This window comes from Rhinolophus sinicus, chromosome 10, assembly GCF_057876585.1.
Source record: "Rhinolophus sinicus isolate RSI-liver-muscle chromosome 10, RSI-T2T, whole genome shotgun sequence".
Classification (NCBI taxonomy): Eukaryota; Metazoa; Chordata; class Mammalia; order Chiroptera; family Rhinolophidae; genus Rhinolophus; species Rhinolophus sinicus.
In genome coordinates, this window is record NC_142510.1 from 6,646,503 (window position 1) to 6,666,124 (window position 19,622).

The 19,622-nt window shown below is 47.3% G+C and overlaps 1 protein-coding gene across 2 annotated transcripts in view; it reads right to left on the reverse strand.

The window, feature by feature from the left end:
* SHISA9 (shisa family member 9) overlaps positions 1–19,622 on the reverse strand; it is a 222,949-nt gene that overhangs the window by 1,317 nt on the left and 202,010 nt on the right. Inside the window, exon 4 of one of the 2 annotated variants that reach the window (XM_019750674.3) lies at positions 13,849–13,896. The exons of the other annotated variant lie outside the window; for it this stretch is intronic. Coding sequence (XP_019606233.2) covers positions 13,849–13,896 — 48 coding nt within the window. The remainder of the gene's footprint in view (positions 1–13,848; positions 13,897–19,622) is intronic. 2 annotated transcript variants of the gene reach the window in all.

Below are 19,622 nucleotides of genomic sequence, written 5' to 3' on the forward strand. Positions count from 1 at the left end.
TAGAAATAGAAACTCCACCTGGAACAGACGGAAGGACAAGATCGTGTCCTTTTCACAAACAAGAGCAGGACTGGGGGGGTCAGGGCAGCCCCAACAGAATCTCGAGACCCCCCCCAAATGAACACTTCTCCCACCACAGGCACATCTAGCACTCGGCTTCCTTACAAAATGCAGGTATTGTTTCTTCATTATTAAAGCTGATGCAGTCTCATTAGCAAAACGATTGAACATGGCGAGAAACATTCTGTCTATCCCCACCGCTCCAGAGAGCCGGTATCAGCCTTGGAGTGTCTTTCCTCCTGGTCTTCTCAGCACACAGGGTTTCACTGGGAATTTTTATTAGTGTGTTTGTTTGCTTTCAGCAGGGAAGCAGACCCGTGTTCAAATCCCAACTCTGCCACCTACTAGCAGCGAAGCGTTGGCTCAGTTACTTAATGTTTATTAGCCTCAGTTTCTGCACAAGGCACGTAATTACAATACACAAGTATATTTCATTGGGCTGTCTGGAGAGTTGGGTGATACGATGTGTGCTACGTGTGTAGATATTAGCCACCAGCACGATGCCGTAAATAACCGATTGCTCACACACTCATCTATCAAGCATCGCTTCCTGTTGGTATAAATGATCCATCAACAGCATTTTAATGCCCACATAATATTTCATCGAATGAAACTTTCGAGATTAATCACTCCCCCTCCTGATGACCATTCAAGCTGTGCCAATATTTTGCTAATATAAATAAAGCTGAGATGAGAATCTTCTAGACTAAAGATCTCCTTGTAGTGAGAAGTTCGAATTTAGACCACTTCTAAAACTATTTTCTCAGTCTCCATCAGGGGATGGCAGAGTGTTGCCTGTGGACCCCACTGGCTGTCGCCTGTGTCTGTATTAATAAAGTTTTCCTGGAATACTCCCACGCCCCCTCGTTCACCTACTGTCCACGGCTGCTTTTGTTCTGCAGTGTAGACCGGAGTATGTGCTGCAAGGCCCACAGAGCCTGAAATATTTACCATCCAGCCCTGCAATGAGTTACCTGACGGGAAATTACTGTGTCAAAGGGCCTAAACATCATGAAGACCCTTGGTATATATTGCCGACTAAGCTACAAGAGAGTGCCGCCAATTTCCACTGTTTCACCCGTCTACAGCACTGCTTTCTTTCTTCCTTTTTTTCTCTGTGTTCTTTCTTCATTTCTTCCTTTCTCTTTCTCTCTCCCTCCTTTCTTTCTCTCCCTCTCCCCCCCAACTGTCTTCCTCTCTCTTTCTCTTTCTCTCCTGATTTATTTATTTGATCGTTTTATGAGACCTTTTCTTTTCTTTTCTCTTGCAAATTTTTAAAGATCCTCCATACTTTTAAAATTAAATTCTTATCAATATGCCTTTGAATTAACGTGTCTCCGGCGACCAGAAATCTTTGCTGCTGTTTCAGTCACACTTACAACAACGTCCCACACTGTTACACGTGTGAATTTATGTAAATTCATGGAGACAGTCACAGTTTCAGGTCTCTTGCCTCATTTCAAGAACCCTGATTTTAATCCTACTTGGCAGATTAGGAAACTGTCAAGCTCAGGCCTGGGAAACAAGTTAACTAAGGTTAAATTGTAACCCACAGCTAGCGGCTGAGCCAGGGTAGAACCTAAGTCCATTAGACATGATGCAATGCTTCGGAAAGGCCAGCAGGGGAAAGCTTTGGTTTCAGGACTGAGTGGACAATAATACACCCCATTTGCCCCCTCTGGGTCCAGGACAGACGTCACTTATTGATCACAGCACTGTTTTCTGGCAAGTGTGGCCTCCGCTCAGACCCCTTAACACCCCCAGAAGCTGCATACATGTTCACTTTCCAGGCTTAAGACACTTTCAGTTGGGTTTCTCTTCCTGTTCACGCCAATAACCCTGGAGGATGCCATCTGTCAAGGGAAAGTCCCCCTTTCCATAAATTCTAGAGCTGCCTGAAGATCCAGAATGTCGACGCCAAAAGGAACCTGGGAATCTGCTACTGATGAGCTCACATCCTCACAACACCATGCACTGCTTAACGTGGCGTGAGTCAGCTTTACGTCGATGGGAGAGCCCCATCTTTCGGTCTTCCAGAAGAAAGTTCTAGTGCCAAGTTCCCAATGCCATGAAGTTCCCGTAGAAAAATTCTCTGAAATCCCCCTTGGACTTCAGAAGAGATTCAGTGGCACCTCCCACTCGAGGTGGCCATGCCCGACGCCTAAACCATGACCCAGAACCATCCTTCCCCAGGCTCTCCCTGCTCGCTCGCATGGGAACACCAGCTCACGGGTCATTCGAGCCACAAAGGTGGCGGAGTAGTTGCCTTCGCGTCCTCTTGTCCCCCAGCACGAATGCTGAATCACCAGGCCCTTCTAGCGGACAAATGCCTCCCTAACCTATTCCGTTTCTGCTCCCCACTTGGAATGTTACTCCCTCCCTCATTTCATCTCCTCCAGTCCCTTCCCCACACTGCAGCCAAAGGCATTTTCTAAAACGCACAACTGACGGCGTCACTCATGTACCGAAACCTCTTCCAGCAATTTGTTCAGTCATTTAGTGACCCCCGAATAGACACGAGGCATATGCTGCAAAATGGAAATATAAGGGAGAATCAGAAACAGACATGGCCCCGGTCCTCGTGAAGTGGACATTCGACTAAGGAGGGTGGATAATGACCAAATAATCCCACAAATTACATGAAAACATAAACATGGTTCAGTAGAACAGCCAGTCCTATGAGTATTTGGAGTGAGACCTCTGTGCTGGTCTGAGAACCAGGGCTGAGGTGTCCCCGCCCTGCATTCACACTGGACCCTCTGTCATTTGTCTTTCAACACTGAGCTGGTGTCACCTCTCGATTCCCTCGGGCTCTCTCAGGGACCCCCGCCCTCTCTGTATCACCACACTGACCACGCTGCTTTATAATTTTCCATTTTCACATCTATATTCTCCCACTAGACTCTGAGTGCTTTGAGAGCAGGGGACCTTATCTTTCCATCTGTGTGACTGGCTGTCAACCCCAGCCATACATGGAATCACACGGGGGAGCGTTTAAAGCATTCAGATTCCTTGGTCCTTCCCACAAACCGCCAGCTCAGACACAGATTTTTTAAAGCACCCGCTCCTGTCCCCACATTGGTTAATGTACAGCCAGAGCTGAGGACGACAGGCAGAGCCCGGCAACTAACACAGTGCAGGCACATAGCTTTCTGTCGAGAACTAAAGGGAAGTGACCTCCCATCTCCCTCCTGTTATCTCCAACTGCCCCCCCCCACTAGGTCAGATCCCACCCCACTAGGCTTTGGTCCATGACACGGATCATGGCTGCCAGTTTACACTTGCTGACGCAGTCCATTCATTCTTAACTGTCTCTCCCACTAGAGTTCCCAGACGGCAAGGCAGGTCTGAGTTTTGCTCATCGCTACATAAGCAATGTCCGGCCTCTCTCTAGTGGACATGAGGTACTCAAGAAATAGTCACTGAATGAATGTAGCGCAAAATACCACAAAAGCAGAGAGACTATCCGAGCAATAGCTGGGTAGATACGCCTTCCCCCTTTCCTCCCAGTAGTCTCTTACTGAAAGTCTCATGTGCCCTCCTTATGTCCCAGGCATGATCCAGAACCATCCATTCCCATGTCTGTCTTTCCAGACCATGAACTAGTCTACGTCTGCTCAGAGCAAGGGATACACTCCAGGGTTCTTGTTTCTGACAAGCCGAGAAAAAGAGATTATGAGGTGGGTGTCCCAACAGCTGGGACGGGTGATGGCTTCTCAAAAAGTTCTACATAAAAACAGCCCTAGAGGCCTTCAGCTCTCAGCAGATCAGTGCAGGTGTGTGGAGAAGCCCCTATGAAGAGGAATCGTGGAGCTTCACATGGAAAATCTATAGGTTGGTGCAAACGTTATTGTGGTTTAAAAGGTTAAACATAATGGCAAAAACCGCAATTACGTTTGCACCAACCTAATACATCTTTCTCCACACCCAACTCTGAATTGGTCTCTTGGTGAACCTGGCATTGGGTACTCCCCGAGCATAGAAAGTGTTTGGTACGTGGGGTACAAGTGGAGTGGACGAGAAAATTGGTGGGCTCTGGAATCAGACACACCTGAGTTTATGAGACCTCAGGATTGTCACTTAACCTCTTATAACGCTATTCTTAGGTGCGAACAATATAAACTACTCTTAGGTTCATCATGAGGAATAAATTATATGAGACACAGAAGCTACACAGCACATTTCTGGAGTACAGTAACTAGGCAATGAATGTATTTTGTCTCCTGGCGTATAAAAGATCTGGAGGAAATCCAACAGACATTTATTGAGCACCCATTCTGGGCCAGGCAACCTGCTAAGCACAAACGAGGCATTCATCCAAACCAACCATCCCTCTCTCGTCACTTCCCTCTACCCAGCATGTGTGCCCTCACTGGCATGAGAAGGGCCCTTGATCTGCTTGGGATGGAGCGCTGACTGGGGAAGGCATCCTTGTGGATGTGCTCCTGAGCGTCTCAGGTGAGGGAACACGTGGTGTAGAGCCAAAATGGCCACAATGTTTTGCACTTCCTTCCACCAACAGGTGGCATCTATTTCCCCACCCTCTGAACCTGGCCCAGCTTTGTCCTTGGCTGTGACCGGGAGACTATAGCAGAAGTGATGTGACACGAGTCCTAACCCTGGCCTTTTAGTTCTACAACTTCTGCTCTCAGGATCTTGGAAACCTGCGTCCACGTGAAGAAGGAAGCCCAGGAGGGCTTCCTGGAGGACGAGACACCCCAGGCCACTTCCCATGTTCACAACCAACAGCCTGCTCATTGCCAGATACTGAGTGAGGTCATGTGAGACCCTATAGCCACCAGCTGACCTGCCAAGGAAGCCTGACCGAGACCAACCAATGCAGCACAAAGCACCAGAGCTGTCCAGCTCATCCAGAATCAGGAGCCCCGTCAATGGTTGCTGCTAAGTCGGAAGCTTTGGGGTAGTTTGTTCTGCAGAAGGAGGCAACTGATACAGAGCAGCATTTGCAAAAGCTCTCAGGTGGGAAGGAGCATGGTGGCTTCAAGAAACTGAAAAGATTTCTGTGGGGTAGAGGGAAGCAAGCAAGGGGTCACCGGCTCATCGGATGTCCTGTAGACAAGACTACGAGCGTGCGTCATCCGCACCCACTCGTTTGCCTGACCATCCTCCCTTCCTCCACTAGACTCAGATGTTTTAGAGAAGCGAAGAGGAGGCACAGAGTTGTTGCCTGGGGCACAAAATTGTCCTTCAGAGAATTACTTTCAAGATTATTTCAACAATAAGAATGTGGTTGGTGGTGGATGAACAGTTCCCATAACCAGGAAATGGAATTTTCATGAAACTCTCTTTCCAGTGTTTCTGGTGCCCTCTGATTTGAATCCAGAGGAGGGGGAAGAAATGCTTTCATGGCCACTCTCAGCGTTGTGCACTGTGGTCCCTGTCTTAGTATATTAAAAAGCTCTTTGTGCAAGAAATAACAGATTCATTGAACAGCCTTGAAAGCCCCATTAATGAATGCATTAACCTAATCAGCCCCGATACCTCACGGGCAGATGGCTGACAAGCAGACCAGGAAACAGATGTGTGAGCCTTTCAACAACACTGGTCCTCTCCAGTTTGATTTTTCTTCATTTAAAAAGAGGAAGAAAGAAAGAAAAAGGTGCTTTCCTTCCAGTGAGCCTAATTGCCTTGAAGGAATCGACGCTGTAAAATTAAACTGTACCTCCCTCCATCTGTCTCTCTCTTAATTAGCCACAGACACTTACACAGGTGGGAAAGGGGCTGGAGCTTTGCTTCCGTGGAAATAGAGAGAGTCAAGGTAACAGCCAGTTTCCAAAACAAGCTGCACATCTGAGGGTCTTGGCAGGTGGCCTCCCACCTACCTTCTTTCCTTGGGCCAAAGATATCTTAAGGAGGGGTTCCTATCGCTCGTTCTCACTTGGTGATATTCTTGGGTCTCAGGTGATGGATTTCACCTAGTAAGCAAAGCAAAGCTTTCACCATTCCTCATTTGTCCTGTCTTTGGTCCAAGAATATGTAGAAATGGTGTGATTAATTTTCCCATCACACTTGCAAAGAAAATCCAAATTATTTGCAATGGCCCCCAAGGTCTGCATGACCTGGTCTCTGGCTGTTTGTCCATTTTTATATGTTCCACACTTATTGTGAACCCATCACAGAGTGGATTTGTTTCCTAGGGCTGCCATAATAAATCACCACGAACTGGGCAGCTTAAAACAACAGAAATGTATTCTCTCACAGTTCTGGAGGCCAGACGTCTAAAATCCAAGTGCCGGCAGAGCCATGCTCCTGAAGACTCTAGCGGAGGACGCTTCCTGGTCTCTTCTAGCTTCTGGAGGTTATTGCCATCCTTGGCATTCTGTGCCTTGTAGCTGCATCGTTCCGGGATTTCCCTCTGGCTTCAGAGGGCCGTCCTCTCTGGGTGTGTCTATGCATCCAAATTTCCCTCTTCTTATGTGGACACCGGTCACTGGATTGAGACCCACATTAATTAAATATGACCTCACTGTAACTCCATGACAGCTGCAAAGACCTATATCCAAGTGTGGTCACAGTCTGACGTTCCAAGTGGATACAAATTTTTTTTTTGGGGGGGTGGGGGGCACTATTCAATACAGTTTGCACAGGATTCCTTTCCGTTCCTGAACACACAAAGCTTTTCATCTCAGAGCCATTGGACCTGTTGTGCCTGCTTTCACTCTGCCAGAGGCTCTTATTTTTGGTTGCAAATCTTGATCTTTCTTGTCATTTGGTTCTCTAATCAAAGGCCACCTCCTCAAAAAACTCCCTCCTGATGACCCAACCAAAACAGAGCACCCCTTGACCCATTGCTACCATCACCTCTCTAGGATGACCGTAGCCTGTATCATTCTATGAAATTCTCTTTCTTAGTTACTTGTGTATTAACTGTCTCCCTCGACTAGAATACAAGCTCCCAGGGGTGTAGAGATCAACTCCTTAAACGTCTACACTGACCTGAGAAAATATTGTAAAAGTCTACTACTTGTCTCCCAGACCTCTTCTACCTTTTTTCTTGGGCACACAATCACTCAGCTCCAAACTAGATTTTCCCAGTCTCCTTGGAAGCTAAATTTGGCCATGTGTCTAATCACTCACCAATGGAAAGGTAGCAAAAGTAATGCATCTGATATTGACTTCGCTTTACTTGCTTTAAGGAAAACTGGTTGACCTGGGTTTTCTCTCTCCCGCCTTCCCATAGGCTATGCCAACAAGGAACTACAACAATGCAGAAGAGGATAATATGGTAGAGAGAGGTAGAGCAACAATGTTGAAGGAACCTGGGTCCCTGAATGACAACTTGGAGCAGAGCTGCTCCACCAGGCTGGGCCCTTGGAGATACTACACGAGAGAGAAATAGACTTCTTTCTTTAAAGCCACTGTATTGTGGCCTTTTGGTACAATTGGACAGTATTTACTTTTTACTTATAGAAGAGTATTTTCAGTATCTCTGCTTTTCTTTTCTCCTTCACAAGCTGAATTAAAAAGTAAAAGGGGAAACGGTTTTACGGTGTAAAAAAATATCCAGTTATTTCTCTCTCCTTTTGAAATATGTGCTACAAAGCTGTACAGGTTCCTGAGGCTCTCTCAGCAGGCAGGAACAAGAAAGGCAGGAAAAAGGCCTAGCTTCACAGGCAAGAGAGGGCCGGGGAGGAGATGGGAAGACTTGTCTTTATGGCAAATTAGCTCTGTTTCATCTGATTCTGGGCCTTGCTACAGAGACGCAAGTAGGGAAAATCACATTTGAACCAGGTTCTAATGAAGCTCTGGGCTCTAGGTTCTTCCCATGAGGCCCCGTACCTTCCCTGAAGCCATGTCTCCCTAAGGGAGACAATTGGTAAGGGGAGGCCAGGAGCCTAGCCTATTTTGGTCTTAACCATGAAGGTTCCCAATAGGGGGTACCACTTCCTTTGCTGGAGAGGATTCTGAACTAGCACCTGGCTGGGGCTTTGTACCTAAGCTGTCCAGGATGTCCCATGAGCCCCTCTGTTGTGGTTGCAGGGAGCCCTGTGTCAAAGTCTTGCTTGTGACAGGTCTCTGAAACCTCAGGCCCTCTGTCCCTGCCCTTAGGCAGTCCTGCTAGGCAGCCACCACTTTCTGAAAGGTGGTTGGACAAAGGTGGACGATCTCAGGCTCCAGCCATGGCTGACCACAGACCTCTGCACAGAAAGGCCCGGGATGGAAACTGTATACTCATTCACTGCCTTTGCACGCATCCTGCATTGCTGCTCCATAGATGGAGGCGTTTCTATTCAGAAATTCACTGTGTGCTCTGTCTTCTAATCAATTTCCCAGCTGGAGAAATTTTATTCAACTGTTGGTTGTTTTTTGTTTTCTTTAATGAAGCAAATAAAGTTTATCCTTAATCTTATGTACCTCCTTCCAATGTGCTGTAGCAAAGGACCAGCTCAAAGTAGATAATGATAAGATCTGGGACCCTATATTAGATTAATGCCTGAATGACCTCAATTCTTCACCCTTCCCTGGATCCACACTCTTTTCATGTGACTTTGAAACTCCCCCCCAGAAGGGAGGACCTGGCTTCCTCATCGCTGGATTCTGAGTTCATCCACGTAAGTAAGGAATGTACGCACGCATGACACAAACAGAAGTTTGAAAAAGTGCTTGCTGGTGTTGGGTGGCTGTCCTGCACCTCTGCCATCATCATGGGAACATGTCCACCCGCTCTGAGGATGAAAGACACCTGGGGCAGTGTCAAGTCACCCCAGCCATTCCAGCTAGATCAGCCAGCATGTAGCCCGCTCCCAGACACATGGCAGGTTCAGAGGAGATGAGGAGAACCTTCCAGAGCAGCATGAATCGCCGGCACACAGACACCTGATCTCAATAGATGATGAGCTACATAACTTATAAGCCATGCGATGAGAGGTCATTTGTTACACAGCATTATGGTGGCAATGGATAACTGATACAAATACCAATCAGCCCCTCACCCTACTTCTAGGAAGAGCCCCAGTTTTGAGGGGGGACCAACCTCTCCCCTATTCTTAGCCCATGCGGTTTGGATGACATACGCCTCCACTCCTCTACCCTCTGGCCATGCCCCAGTGACGACAAACAACCCATCTCATTGCCCTCACCACAACGATTTGTTCAGAGGTGGGCACGTGACAAGCCAATCAAAGCTAAGCCTGGGATCTTTACTTACAGCGATAGAGCGGGTTAATGAGCTCAGTAATCTAAATCTCCCATTTTATAGGAGAGGCAACTGAAGCTGTTGCCTCAAGAACACCCACATCAACAACGGGGTCTAGAATATAATTCTCCTGACTGCTACCTGGTTGATTTTTCTGGTGTATCCCAGAGCCTCTTCAGAAAAGCGACCAGGAGCCCAGCTTCGCCTAATGATATATCAGTAAAGTGTACACTGAGTGTCTACAGGGCACCGGGAGCACCGTGCTAGGTGCTGGGGAAGTGTGAATGGACGGGACCTGGCTTCGCCTCGAGGGGACGTGCCTACAAACCAGTCAAATGCTTGCTGCAATCTTGCTGCAGTGGAGTTTTCTGCAAAGCAAAGAATCTCCTCCCTGCCTCCCTTCAAGCCCTATGGGCGCCCAAGGAAGCTCGTCAAAACTCTGAGGCTTGCTACATGCTTTACAAAAGAGGCCGAACTCAAGAGCTGGTGGGATTTGATTTTTATGGGGAAAAAAAAAAAAAATCAACTCCCAGCCCCCTACCTGCTCTGTGCCCTACTGCTACCAGCAAACCAGTAACCAAACCAGAAAACTGCAAAAGCTCGAATTGCATGAAGTAACATTTTAAGGCTGCTTTGAGGTGGGTTCTCCCCCAGAATATGTGCATTCCAACAGGACGGTAACCCCAAATCACAGCTTTTCTATTGTCTTGTGTCTTCTGTAGCATCTCTCGGATGGACGTTACCACTGAGCTACATGCATTTTCTTAGACGAAAGAAAGTAGTAGGGTTTATTGAGTACCTGCTATGTACTACGCAGTGTTTTAGCCATTTCCCCAACATCGCCCCATCTAACCCCCTCTTAAAGATGGGTGATAAAGACAGTATCATTTTTTCCATGGAAGATGAGAACCAAGGTCCAGAGACAATGAGTAACTTGGCTGCCAAATTACTCTGCCACAGCTGATAAGGGGCAGAGCAGGACAGCAAATCTAAGACTGTCCCACTTCCAAACTTCTTACCTTCCAGCTGTGGCCCCAGCTCAAACCCCAACTAAGAAAACAGTTTTGTTTCAACAAACAACAAAAATACCCATGTCGGGAGGAACGCTGGCATGTGAAAACTGGTATTCTAGGGCAAATTGTGTTTGCATCTACGATTGGGCCTTAGGTCCAAACTTTAGTGTGCATAGAATTACCCAGAAGGTGCATCTAAAAATTGACTGAAAAAAATAGGAAAAAAAAATGTGGGGGCCCCACATCCAGTGGTTCCAGCTTCTTAGCAGTGGGTGGACTTAAGATTTATGCCTGTAAGAAGCAGCTCCCATACCTTTGGGTCAAGGCTTTAAGCTATTCTTTGAAGTCTGGGTCCTGCGGCGGGGTGTGACGTAACTGTCCTGTGTGACTTTGTATCTCAGGGGGACTCAGGTCCCGCATGTGTAAAAGCCAGAAGGAAGGCCGAAGGGATTGTGTTTTCTTGATTGCCTTCATTGGAGTGTATTACTTGCATTGTGTCAGAAAATTACTCCCCCAAACCCGATGAAGGGCAGATATCATCACTGCCTCAGTTTTAGAAATGTGGGAATGGATGTTCTGAGCCTGTGAGTGGCTTGAGCAAGAGCACACAGCCAGATTCTAATCAGCGCCAGAGGGATGAAATCACAGCACCACGCTGGCAGTTTCCCCCAGGTTCAGTGTTCCAGTGTAACACTGGACGCACAGACAAGGCAGGTGCAAAGAGTCATTTTGATTAGGAGAGTCCACTGGGCTTGAGGTGGTGGTGAAAAATTTTCGTGGAGGGTTTTAAACAAGAATGCCAGGAGTTCCCAGGGTTGGGCATGAGTGGATCAACAGTAGTGACCACTAGGGGGCGACATGCATGGGGAAACCACAGGGAATGAACAATGACTGGGTCAAATAGGTATGGTCTGTTTGCCATTTCCTGTCCTGGCAGATAACTGCTCCCCTCCAAAGTGAGTTACAGTCAATGTGGGTAAAAGTAGAACAGTTGTCCCTTCAGGGACCTCATCCTTTCTCCTCGCAGCTAGCTCCCCCTTTACCCATCTCTTCTACGTGACACCCACTCTTCTGCCTACTTCTCCACTCTTGCCCTATGTTCCCAAAGTGGGTTCCCAGCAACATTTGTGTGACCGGATGTTAAGCTAGTAACTGGTTTCCCTGAAAAGAGATCAGATGTCAAAGGCATTGGGAAAATGATGGCTTATATAGAGCTTGACAGTTTTTGTTACCACGAGAGTTTTCAGAGCCTTTCATTTGCTCACCTGCTAATAACAGTAATAATACCAGTGATAGTCTCCCTGTATTTATCACTTTAGCACAGTGCTTGCCAAGCCCTGTGACATGTATTGTACATGGCATCTCATCGCATTGTTACAGCAACCTAGGAGGTAGGTGGAGAGCGTTGTCTCCATTTTAGAGATCAAAAAATAGAGGCCCAGATTGGTTGTGTAACTTGCTGAAGGTACTAAGAACCCCAAATGGTGTGGCCATGTTTGGAACCCTGGTGTGTGTGAGGCGAAGCCCATCACACTCTAGGATGCGGGGTGTGGGGGCCATGCAAACCCCCCAACCTGGTTGTCATGCCTTCGGGAGACTCAGCAACTGCAGGTTGAGTAGAGAACCCCAGGGGAGGATCAATGACCCCTGAGGAACCTGTCTTATCTCTGGGACCCTTTATCTCTTCCCCAGACAAGACAGGATAAATAAAGGTGCACTTTAGCAAGACAGGTGAAATCAGCCCCATTTGGGTAGAAAAACAGCTTCCAAGCCCTTGCTTTTGACCCAGCCTGAAATAATTTTGACGTGCATCAGACAGCAAGAGGCTGGTGTGAGGACAGGCAGGCTGGCTGCCTCCAAACGCTGTCACGGGAATCGTAATGGCTTTGTTTTTCACCGGGGAGGAAAAAAAAGTTTATGCCTCAAATTAGTAGGTCTGTCATGTTCCAAATTGTTTGCATTTCTAAAAATGGACGTTGACATGTGAACAGTTATTATCTAAAGCAAGACCCAAAAATCTGCCTCTCTGAAAGCAACAACTGTGTAGTCCAAGGATACTCATTAGACACGCGGGTCTAAAGCTCTCCGGGAATATGAGGATACAGCATGGCCCCCTTCCTTCTCCTCTCCTCCCGCTGGAGCTCAGGTCAAACTCCCCTCTTCAGACCCCTCAGAAAGATACCTGGAAACCTCACAAAACGGTCTTGTTTTCCCAGCAAGATTTCTCTACTCCAGTGTGGTCCCCCGACGAGCAGCCGCAGTACCCCCTCAGGACCTGTTAGCAATTCAGCCCATCAGGGCACCCACCCGAGGCCCATGAAGCAGAGCGTCCATGTGGGGCCCAGGAGTCGGGGTTTTAGCATGGCTCCAGGGGATGCTGAGACAGGCTCAAATAGCTCAAATGAGAGATCAGTGCTGGGCGCTGCTCCCTCCAGCCCACTCAATAGGCTGTCGAGTTTCTTAATTACCCTCCACTCCATTTCTTCTCTCCATCCTCTCCCCACACCAGCTCAGGTCACCACCCCCCTGGATGACTGCAAGAGCCTCCCATGGGTGTCACCAATGCCAGTCCACCGTCCCCTAGCCCGGCCTCAACTAGAAAAGCAGACTAATATTTGAGAATGCAAACATGGTCCTGCTAGCATCCTGCCTACAGCCCTGCAATGTCTTCTCATTTGCCCCAGTTCAAGGTCACTAAAGAGTCCGACCTTCACCTCCTTGGGACAGCTACATCTCCCCCCCCCCCCCCCCCCCCCGGCAATCCAACAAAGCACCAGGAAGGGAGAAAGAAGGGAACCGAGTTTTCGGTTTATTCTGAAAAAAGCTGTCCCCGTCACGCTCCGGTGGAAAGTGACACAGGAATTAGAGTCAGACAGACATGGGTTCAAACTGCAGCTCTACCACTGAGCAGCTCTGCGACTAGACAAGCGAGACAGCCTCGCTCACGTGTCATCTCTAAAAGGGAACAACAACGCCTGCCCCCCTGGGTCATCGGACGTTTAAACAGCATGCTGCAAATGGCCCAGCTCTCCGTGTGGCACACAGTAGGGAGGTAACAACTTGTAGTTTCTCCTGGTCCAGCCACGCAGCCAGTTAACTCAGAGTCACGTCCATCAATTCCTCTACTTTGGATGCAACCTCAGGAAAGCCGAAAATAGCATTCTGTTCCCTAAAAGCCTAATCATTGCCAGGACCCTGGGCCAACACTCGGACTGTTTCTCTCTCCCCCATAAGTTGTGTTTTGGCCCCTGCACGAATATGCCTTGTGTTTTGCCTGTACAGCTTTCTGAGAAAAAGCAACGTTTCCTGGAAGTCTTACCTGGGACGGTTTCTGAGTGACATTTTCCTTCAGGCAATGACTGTTGGGAAGCAAGGAGCAGTGATTCTTCAGCCTCACACACAGACACGCCACACCAGGGCCCCATGCACACATGTGTACACACGTACGTACACACACACACACACACACACTGGAGCAGAGACAGACTTGCAAGTTCACCAACACGGACACACGTGTGCACGGGGTCACACACAGACACCGGGACTCTCTGTGCCACCACGGATTGATGTGAAATCCAACAACACCTGGAGGAAAGGGCTAGAAAAGCCATACGGTACCTTTCGGTGACTTAAGTGTCGTCACTGCCCAGTCACTACCAGAACTTCCTAAAAAATAATAATCGAGAGATGCTGGTCTGTTTCACAAACACCCAGGTGCTGCGGGGGGGCAGGCCTCGGGGGACCCGGGGAACAGGGCAAGGGACCGAATGTGCGAACGCAGTATGTGCACACCTCTTTCCGCAAGGCTCCGAAGCAGTTTCAAGACAACGCCCAACAGAGGACCAAAAGATGTCCCCTGCGAAAAGCCTAGATGTTTTCAGTGACGTAAAGAGAGAGAGAATCCTTTGGCAGTGACTAGCGCTAAGCTTCAAATTTTTAGGAAAAAAAGGAAATTTGGAGTTATAGGAGGTCACTATGGCTAATGAAACACTGTTGACGAGATAAATTTTGATCCTGTTTTGCTGCAATCCCTCTCCTGGAAACGGTGTGTGTGTTGGGGGGTTTGGGGGGATGCATTAGCTCCAAATTCAAGGCTGGGACACACTCCGCTGAGGGCAGCAGCAGGCCACGTGGGGTGAGGCCTGCCCTAGCACACAGTCTGTGTTTGAAAAATATTGTTGAATGAATGAATGAATTCAAGTTTCTCCACGGAGTCACTTTTCCTAAGGTACTGAAATTCCCCGAAAAGCTAAGCTGGTTATCCGAGAATCCCATAATGCCTGGAATTGGGGTTATAAATCAGTTTTTCCAAATTGAATTCCGTTTCGGATATCCTGAATGAGCCCCGGGGGACTCTGACATTATTAGCAGAACACCATGGGGACCTCTTTCATCAAGTGAAGGATGACAATGGCTACACATGTTGCCCCTGTCTTTGGTAGGCCGTCTCGGTAAGACTGGGTTTTGCTCAAAGCGAGGCAAACCTGCCCACGTGTCTGTGCGGCAGGTCACTGCCCATTGGCTGCAGGCCTGACCAATCAGCGTGCGCTACCAGCCCCCCTTTTCTTTCATAGGGCTCTATCTGGAAAGACCAAGTCCTCAACATTTTTTTGTGCACCATTTCCAGTGATGTAACAGGCTGCCAGCTGAGGAGATGCGGGAAACGGTCTGTGATCTGAATGATTACAGAGCACAGAGATGCCCCATTTAAACATTTCCGGTTGGCCTCTTAGGCATGCCAAATGATGCTCAAATTGCCACATCCCCCCCTGTGGATATGAACTCTATACCCTCATCACTCACAACAGAGGGGAGATTGGAGTGACAGGAGAAGAGCGAGGAAGTTCAAGTTAATTGGGACCCACCCAGGATGACTTGATGTTTCCGCTCCCTCTGAGCCAGAGTCAATGAATCAGGAAATAGTGATGTGACCCCAGATCTGCCTGTGCGGGTGGACAGAACCCTGACTGAGTCAGAGCCACTGACCCCAAGGAGCCGACCTCACCCCCAAGTCAAACCCATCACTGTTTGCCTGAAAGCAGGAACCACGCTGCGGCCACCTCTGCCCCCACTAAGACAGGGCTTAGCTCTGGCAAAGCAGTAACAACCTTCGCTCCATCCATCCACTGCCGATAAGGGCACTTAATTAGATGGCATGCAGGCTCCCAAAAATATAGTTAAGGCTTCACTGTGCCCTTGTGGGCACTAGTGGACATTAGGTAAATATTTTTTGGGTGAAAAAATAAATTTTTATCCAAAGAGGAGGGGGCCTAAGGCATTGAGAGGGAGGGGGACACGAGGGAATTCCTGGCAGATGAAAGTATTTCTTATTCTTCCTGGGATGTTGGTTACCCTGGTGTATGTATATTTCAACAATCACACTATTGTAAAATTATGATCTGTGTATTTCACTATATGTAAATTATACTTCGATGATAGTATACCTTAAATATGTTATACCTCAACTATACTCAGCATCATGAGAAAACTTTAACCTTCAAAGAAAAACAATTAATACCTTATTAAGTCCCCCCCCCACAAAGAAAGGGAGAATGGGCCTCCTTCATTTTTTTTTTGGCCTGATTATATCCTTCTGATGCCAGAAATTGCTCTCTGGAAGACAACATCATTTCATGGCAAGAACATAGAATTCTGAAACAGGCAATCCTGAGTATGGTTCTTGTCTCTGCCATTTACTAAGAGTGTGACTTTGGGAAAATCACTTATCTATGCTGATCTCAGTTTCCCCATCTGCAAAGCAGTGGGACTAATGCCTCCCTCAGAGCAGGACTGTTGGGCAGCTCAAGGATATCAGCTCCTTTTCTGCCAGAACTTGAATAAATAAACTAGTAGAGGTCAATTCATGGTTGAGGCCCTTATGTATCTCTTACGCTTCTCACACATGACTGCTACAGATGGAATGAAGGAGGAAGTCCGGCCATGTCTAGTGTATTTTGCTGTGGTTTTAAAAAGTGCTATTGGAGAGGTGGCTGGTTAGCTCAGTTGGTCTTAACAACAAAGTTGCCGGTTCGATTCCCACATGGGCCACTGTGAGCTGCGCCCTCCACAACTAGATTGAAACAACTACTTGACTTGGAGCTGATGGGGCCTGGAAAAACACACTTAAATAAACAAAAGTGGTTTTTTTTAAGTGCTATAGGAAAATGTAACGTGGTTCTGGCAAAACAGTCCATCTTCTGTCAAATAGCAACAGAGAAAACGTTTTCTGGTTAAGATTTTGAATGAAAAATAAAAGCACCGGAGCGTGTTATCTGTCTGCTGGTGCATCTCCTCTCCCTCACTAGGTAACCAGAGCTACACTGAAGCATCTAAGGGTCTGTGGTCAGGAACCTTTGGCAGCTGAGGAGTTAAACACTCAGATCCCTGGAGGAAACACTAGACCTGGGGCCAATGGCAGATATATGCCAGTGAGAGGCCAATTCTCTGTTTGCAAAGCCCACCAGGAATTACATAAAACGGCGGTCGCTTTCCAGTTCTGGAGGTAGGGGTCACCCCTGTCTGAACCATCAGGTGACCCTCACGGATATTTGACAAACACCTCTCGTCTTATAAACAATGACTTCTGAGGAAGCGTAACATGGGTTCTCACAGGGCAACCACCCCTCCCACGGGTGGCTCGGGCCAGAAAACTTGTGTGCTGAACTGAATGTTCAGGTGACATTTCGGCTCAGTGTATCGTAAGACACACTTCTTGACTTCAGTCTGGGTGGAAAATATGTCTAAAATGTTTGAACCCACCTTTCCGACTTAGTAAGGAGAGTGAATTGATTGGAACAGAATCTTTCTTTGTCAGATTGTGGTAGCCTTTCCTCTGGACACGGGTCTTTGCTGTCCCGACTACAGAGGGGGAGGGTGGAGAGGTCTGGGGCTCAGAAAAGTCACCTGCTGTTGGCTTGTTTGTTTTATGAGATTCCCAAAGGGAGTTCGCTTTCGTGCATGTCTTTCCCATCCAACTGGGGTGAAGTTTAGGGACCTAACTCTCTATTTCTTTCAAAATGAAATCTGGGCAATTGCATGTGAATCAAGGTCGCAAGGCATGTTGGGGATTCAAGGGCAAATAAGAGCAACAGACAACTCTGGTCTGGAGACTTGAACATGTGGCAGGATTTACTAAGGATTGGTAAATAGATCTGGTTAAGTGCTTTCTGTGCACTGTACCATCGAATTGGAGCTGTGTATTTTTATTATCTCCATATAGCAGATGGGGAAACTGAGACTCGATGAGGTTAAGTCACTTCCGCAATGACTTGCTAAATGTCTGAGCTAGGTCTGAAATCCAGTCCTGACCTATTGCAGAGACCATGAGACCGTCTGCCCTCTCGCTGATTATCTCATGCTCCGGACTGGCCGTTATTCACTGGTCTGACACATGTGGGTTCAGAGCACTGATTACATGCCCTGCATGGTGCTACATGTGGGGGATACACTGATGAATGGGACAGACTTGGTTCAGCCTCAATGGGTCCCACCATCAAGGGATACCAGATTAAATGTTTGGGGAATGAATGAATCAATCCATCAATCAAACCGATGATAAGTCAGTCCCATCACTCATTCTTGGACAGAGTCCCAGGAGGTGTAGCCTCTGACATTTGCCTGGCATGTGTTAATCTTTTGCTGGTGACTCGGCAGTGAACCCCTTGGGCACAGAGACCATTCTATAGTCACATGCTACGTAGAAGCAGAGGTTACCTGCCAAAATTCCTGACCTGGAGCGAGAAACGAGCTCTCTTTAAATGTGAATGAGTGTGATTTCAACAAACAAACTAAACTAAAATAACAAAATAAAATCAAAGCAAAAGGAATAACGGACAGTTACTATCCTTTCCTCCCCAGAGTTGGAAGTGAATGGACGGGACAATGCAATGGCCCACAGGTATTCTACGAACTAGAATAAGAGTAATTGTTTAATTTTCTAATTTCCAAATTAGAATGGAACTTAGAGACCGTGTAATTTACCTTCCTCATTTTTCACATGAAGAAACGGGGGTTAGAGAGTTTCAGTGACCAGCCCAAACCCATCTGTTGTTCTGGTATTAAAGCCACCAAGAGAAATTTATTTTCCAGAGGTGTTTTTAAACTTGGCAGTTAACCCTAAACGCTGTCCAAGCCTCCCCTTATTTACTTCATTAAAATTTTTAGAAAGTGAGTCTGGTTATCAGAGGTTGCTGAGTTTTCCACAGCAAACCATTTTTTAAACACATTCTCTCCTGGGTGGCAATGATTTCCTTAATGAAATGCATTGCATCAGTCACATGACCATCACATTATGTCTTAATAAAGAACCCTCGAAAGAATGTTTATTATAGGATTTGCACGTCATTCGTGCAGGCAGATGCTGGACTCCTGGGTAACCCACTGAGTCAGGCAGGCCCTCAGTTGGCTCCTTACTGGACCTCCATTCACTAGAGAGTCACAAGACCATCTGAGATGCAGCTACAGCCCGTGACCTCCCAAAGAGTCAGAGTAGAAGGATGGAAAAGAAGAGGGGCAGATCACCCATCTCCAGGACTGGGGAGTGTTCCCCAACTGAGAGCATTCAGAGTTTTTAGAAGATATAGGGGTGCTCCCTTCCCACTAAGCTATTCTTCGTTTCTTTTCAAAGACAAGCTGATTCATTCATTCAACAACCATTTCAGGAGTCCCTCCTTTGTGGAAGGAAGGATTACTCAGGGAGTGTCAAACAAATTTTCAGACTGCAAATTTAATTCCAAATGCACTGCAGACGTGTGCTGTGCATGGGGGCCCTGCACACATGCTGTAGAGAATCGAAGGACTCTGTTGGAATAGCCTTCCATTATTTGCCCAAAGAGCTACTGGGTGTTTTTTGTTGTTGTTGTTGTTGGGAGGGGGGAGCGTGGGGGCGAGACACTGGGACTAAGTTGAACTAATGAGTTGTTTAGGGTAACGTGACCAATTCAAAAAGAAAAAGACGTCTGGACCGATACATTTTTAGTGCCAAAAGAAGGATCAAATATAACAGCAGACACTATTTTTTACCTAAATGCAAGGCTCAGAAAGGGAGGCAGGCCACCAAACAAGGTATGAAGGCTTCCCCAGTTACACTGGCACAGATGCCCTGACTCTTTCTCTCCTAGGCAACAGCCCTAATCCCTTCCTAGTAATACTTGAGTCTATCTGAACATGCCTGAGCTGCAGATGCTATGCAAACGTGCAATATGGGATAGAGGAATCTGTGGCCATTGGGGTGCAGATGAGGGTGGAGTTAGGTATAGAAATTCAACATCGTACACAGGGGATTGGTGTGTAAGGTATTAGGAAGCTTTGGATTTAGGAAAGCCTGTGTCAGTCTGCACAACCTGTGTCCTTGGTATTGTAGATGTGGCTAAACCCCACTTTGAATGATTCCA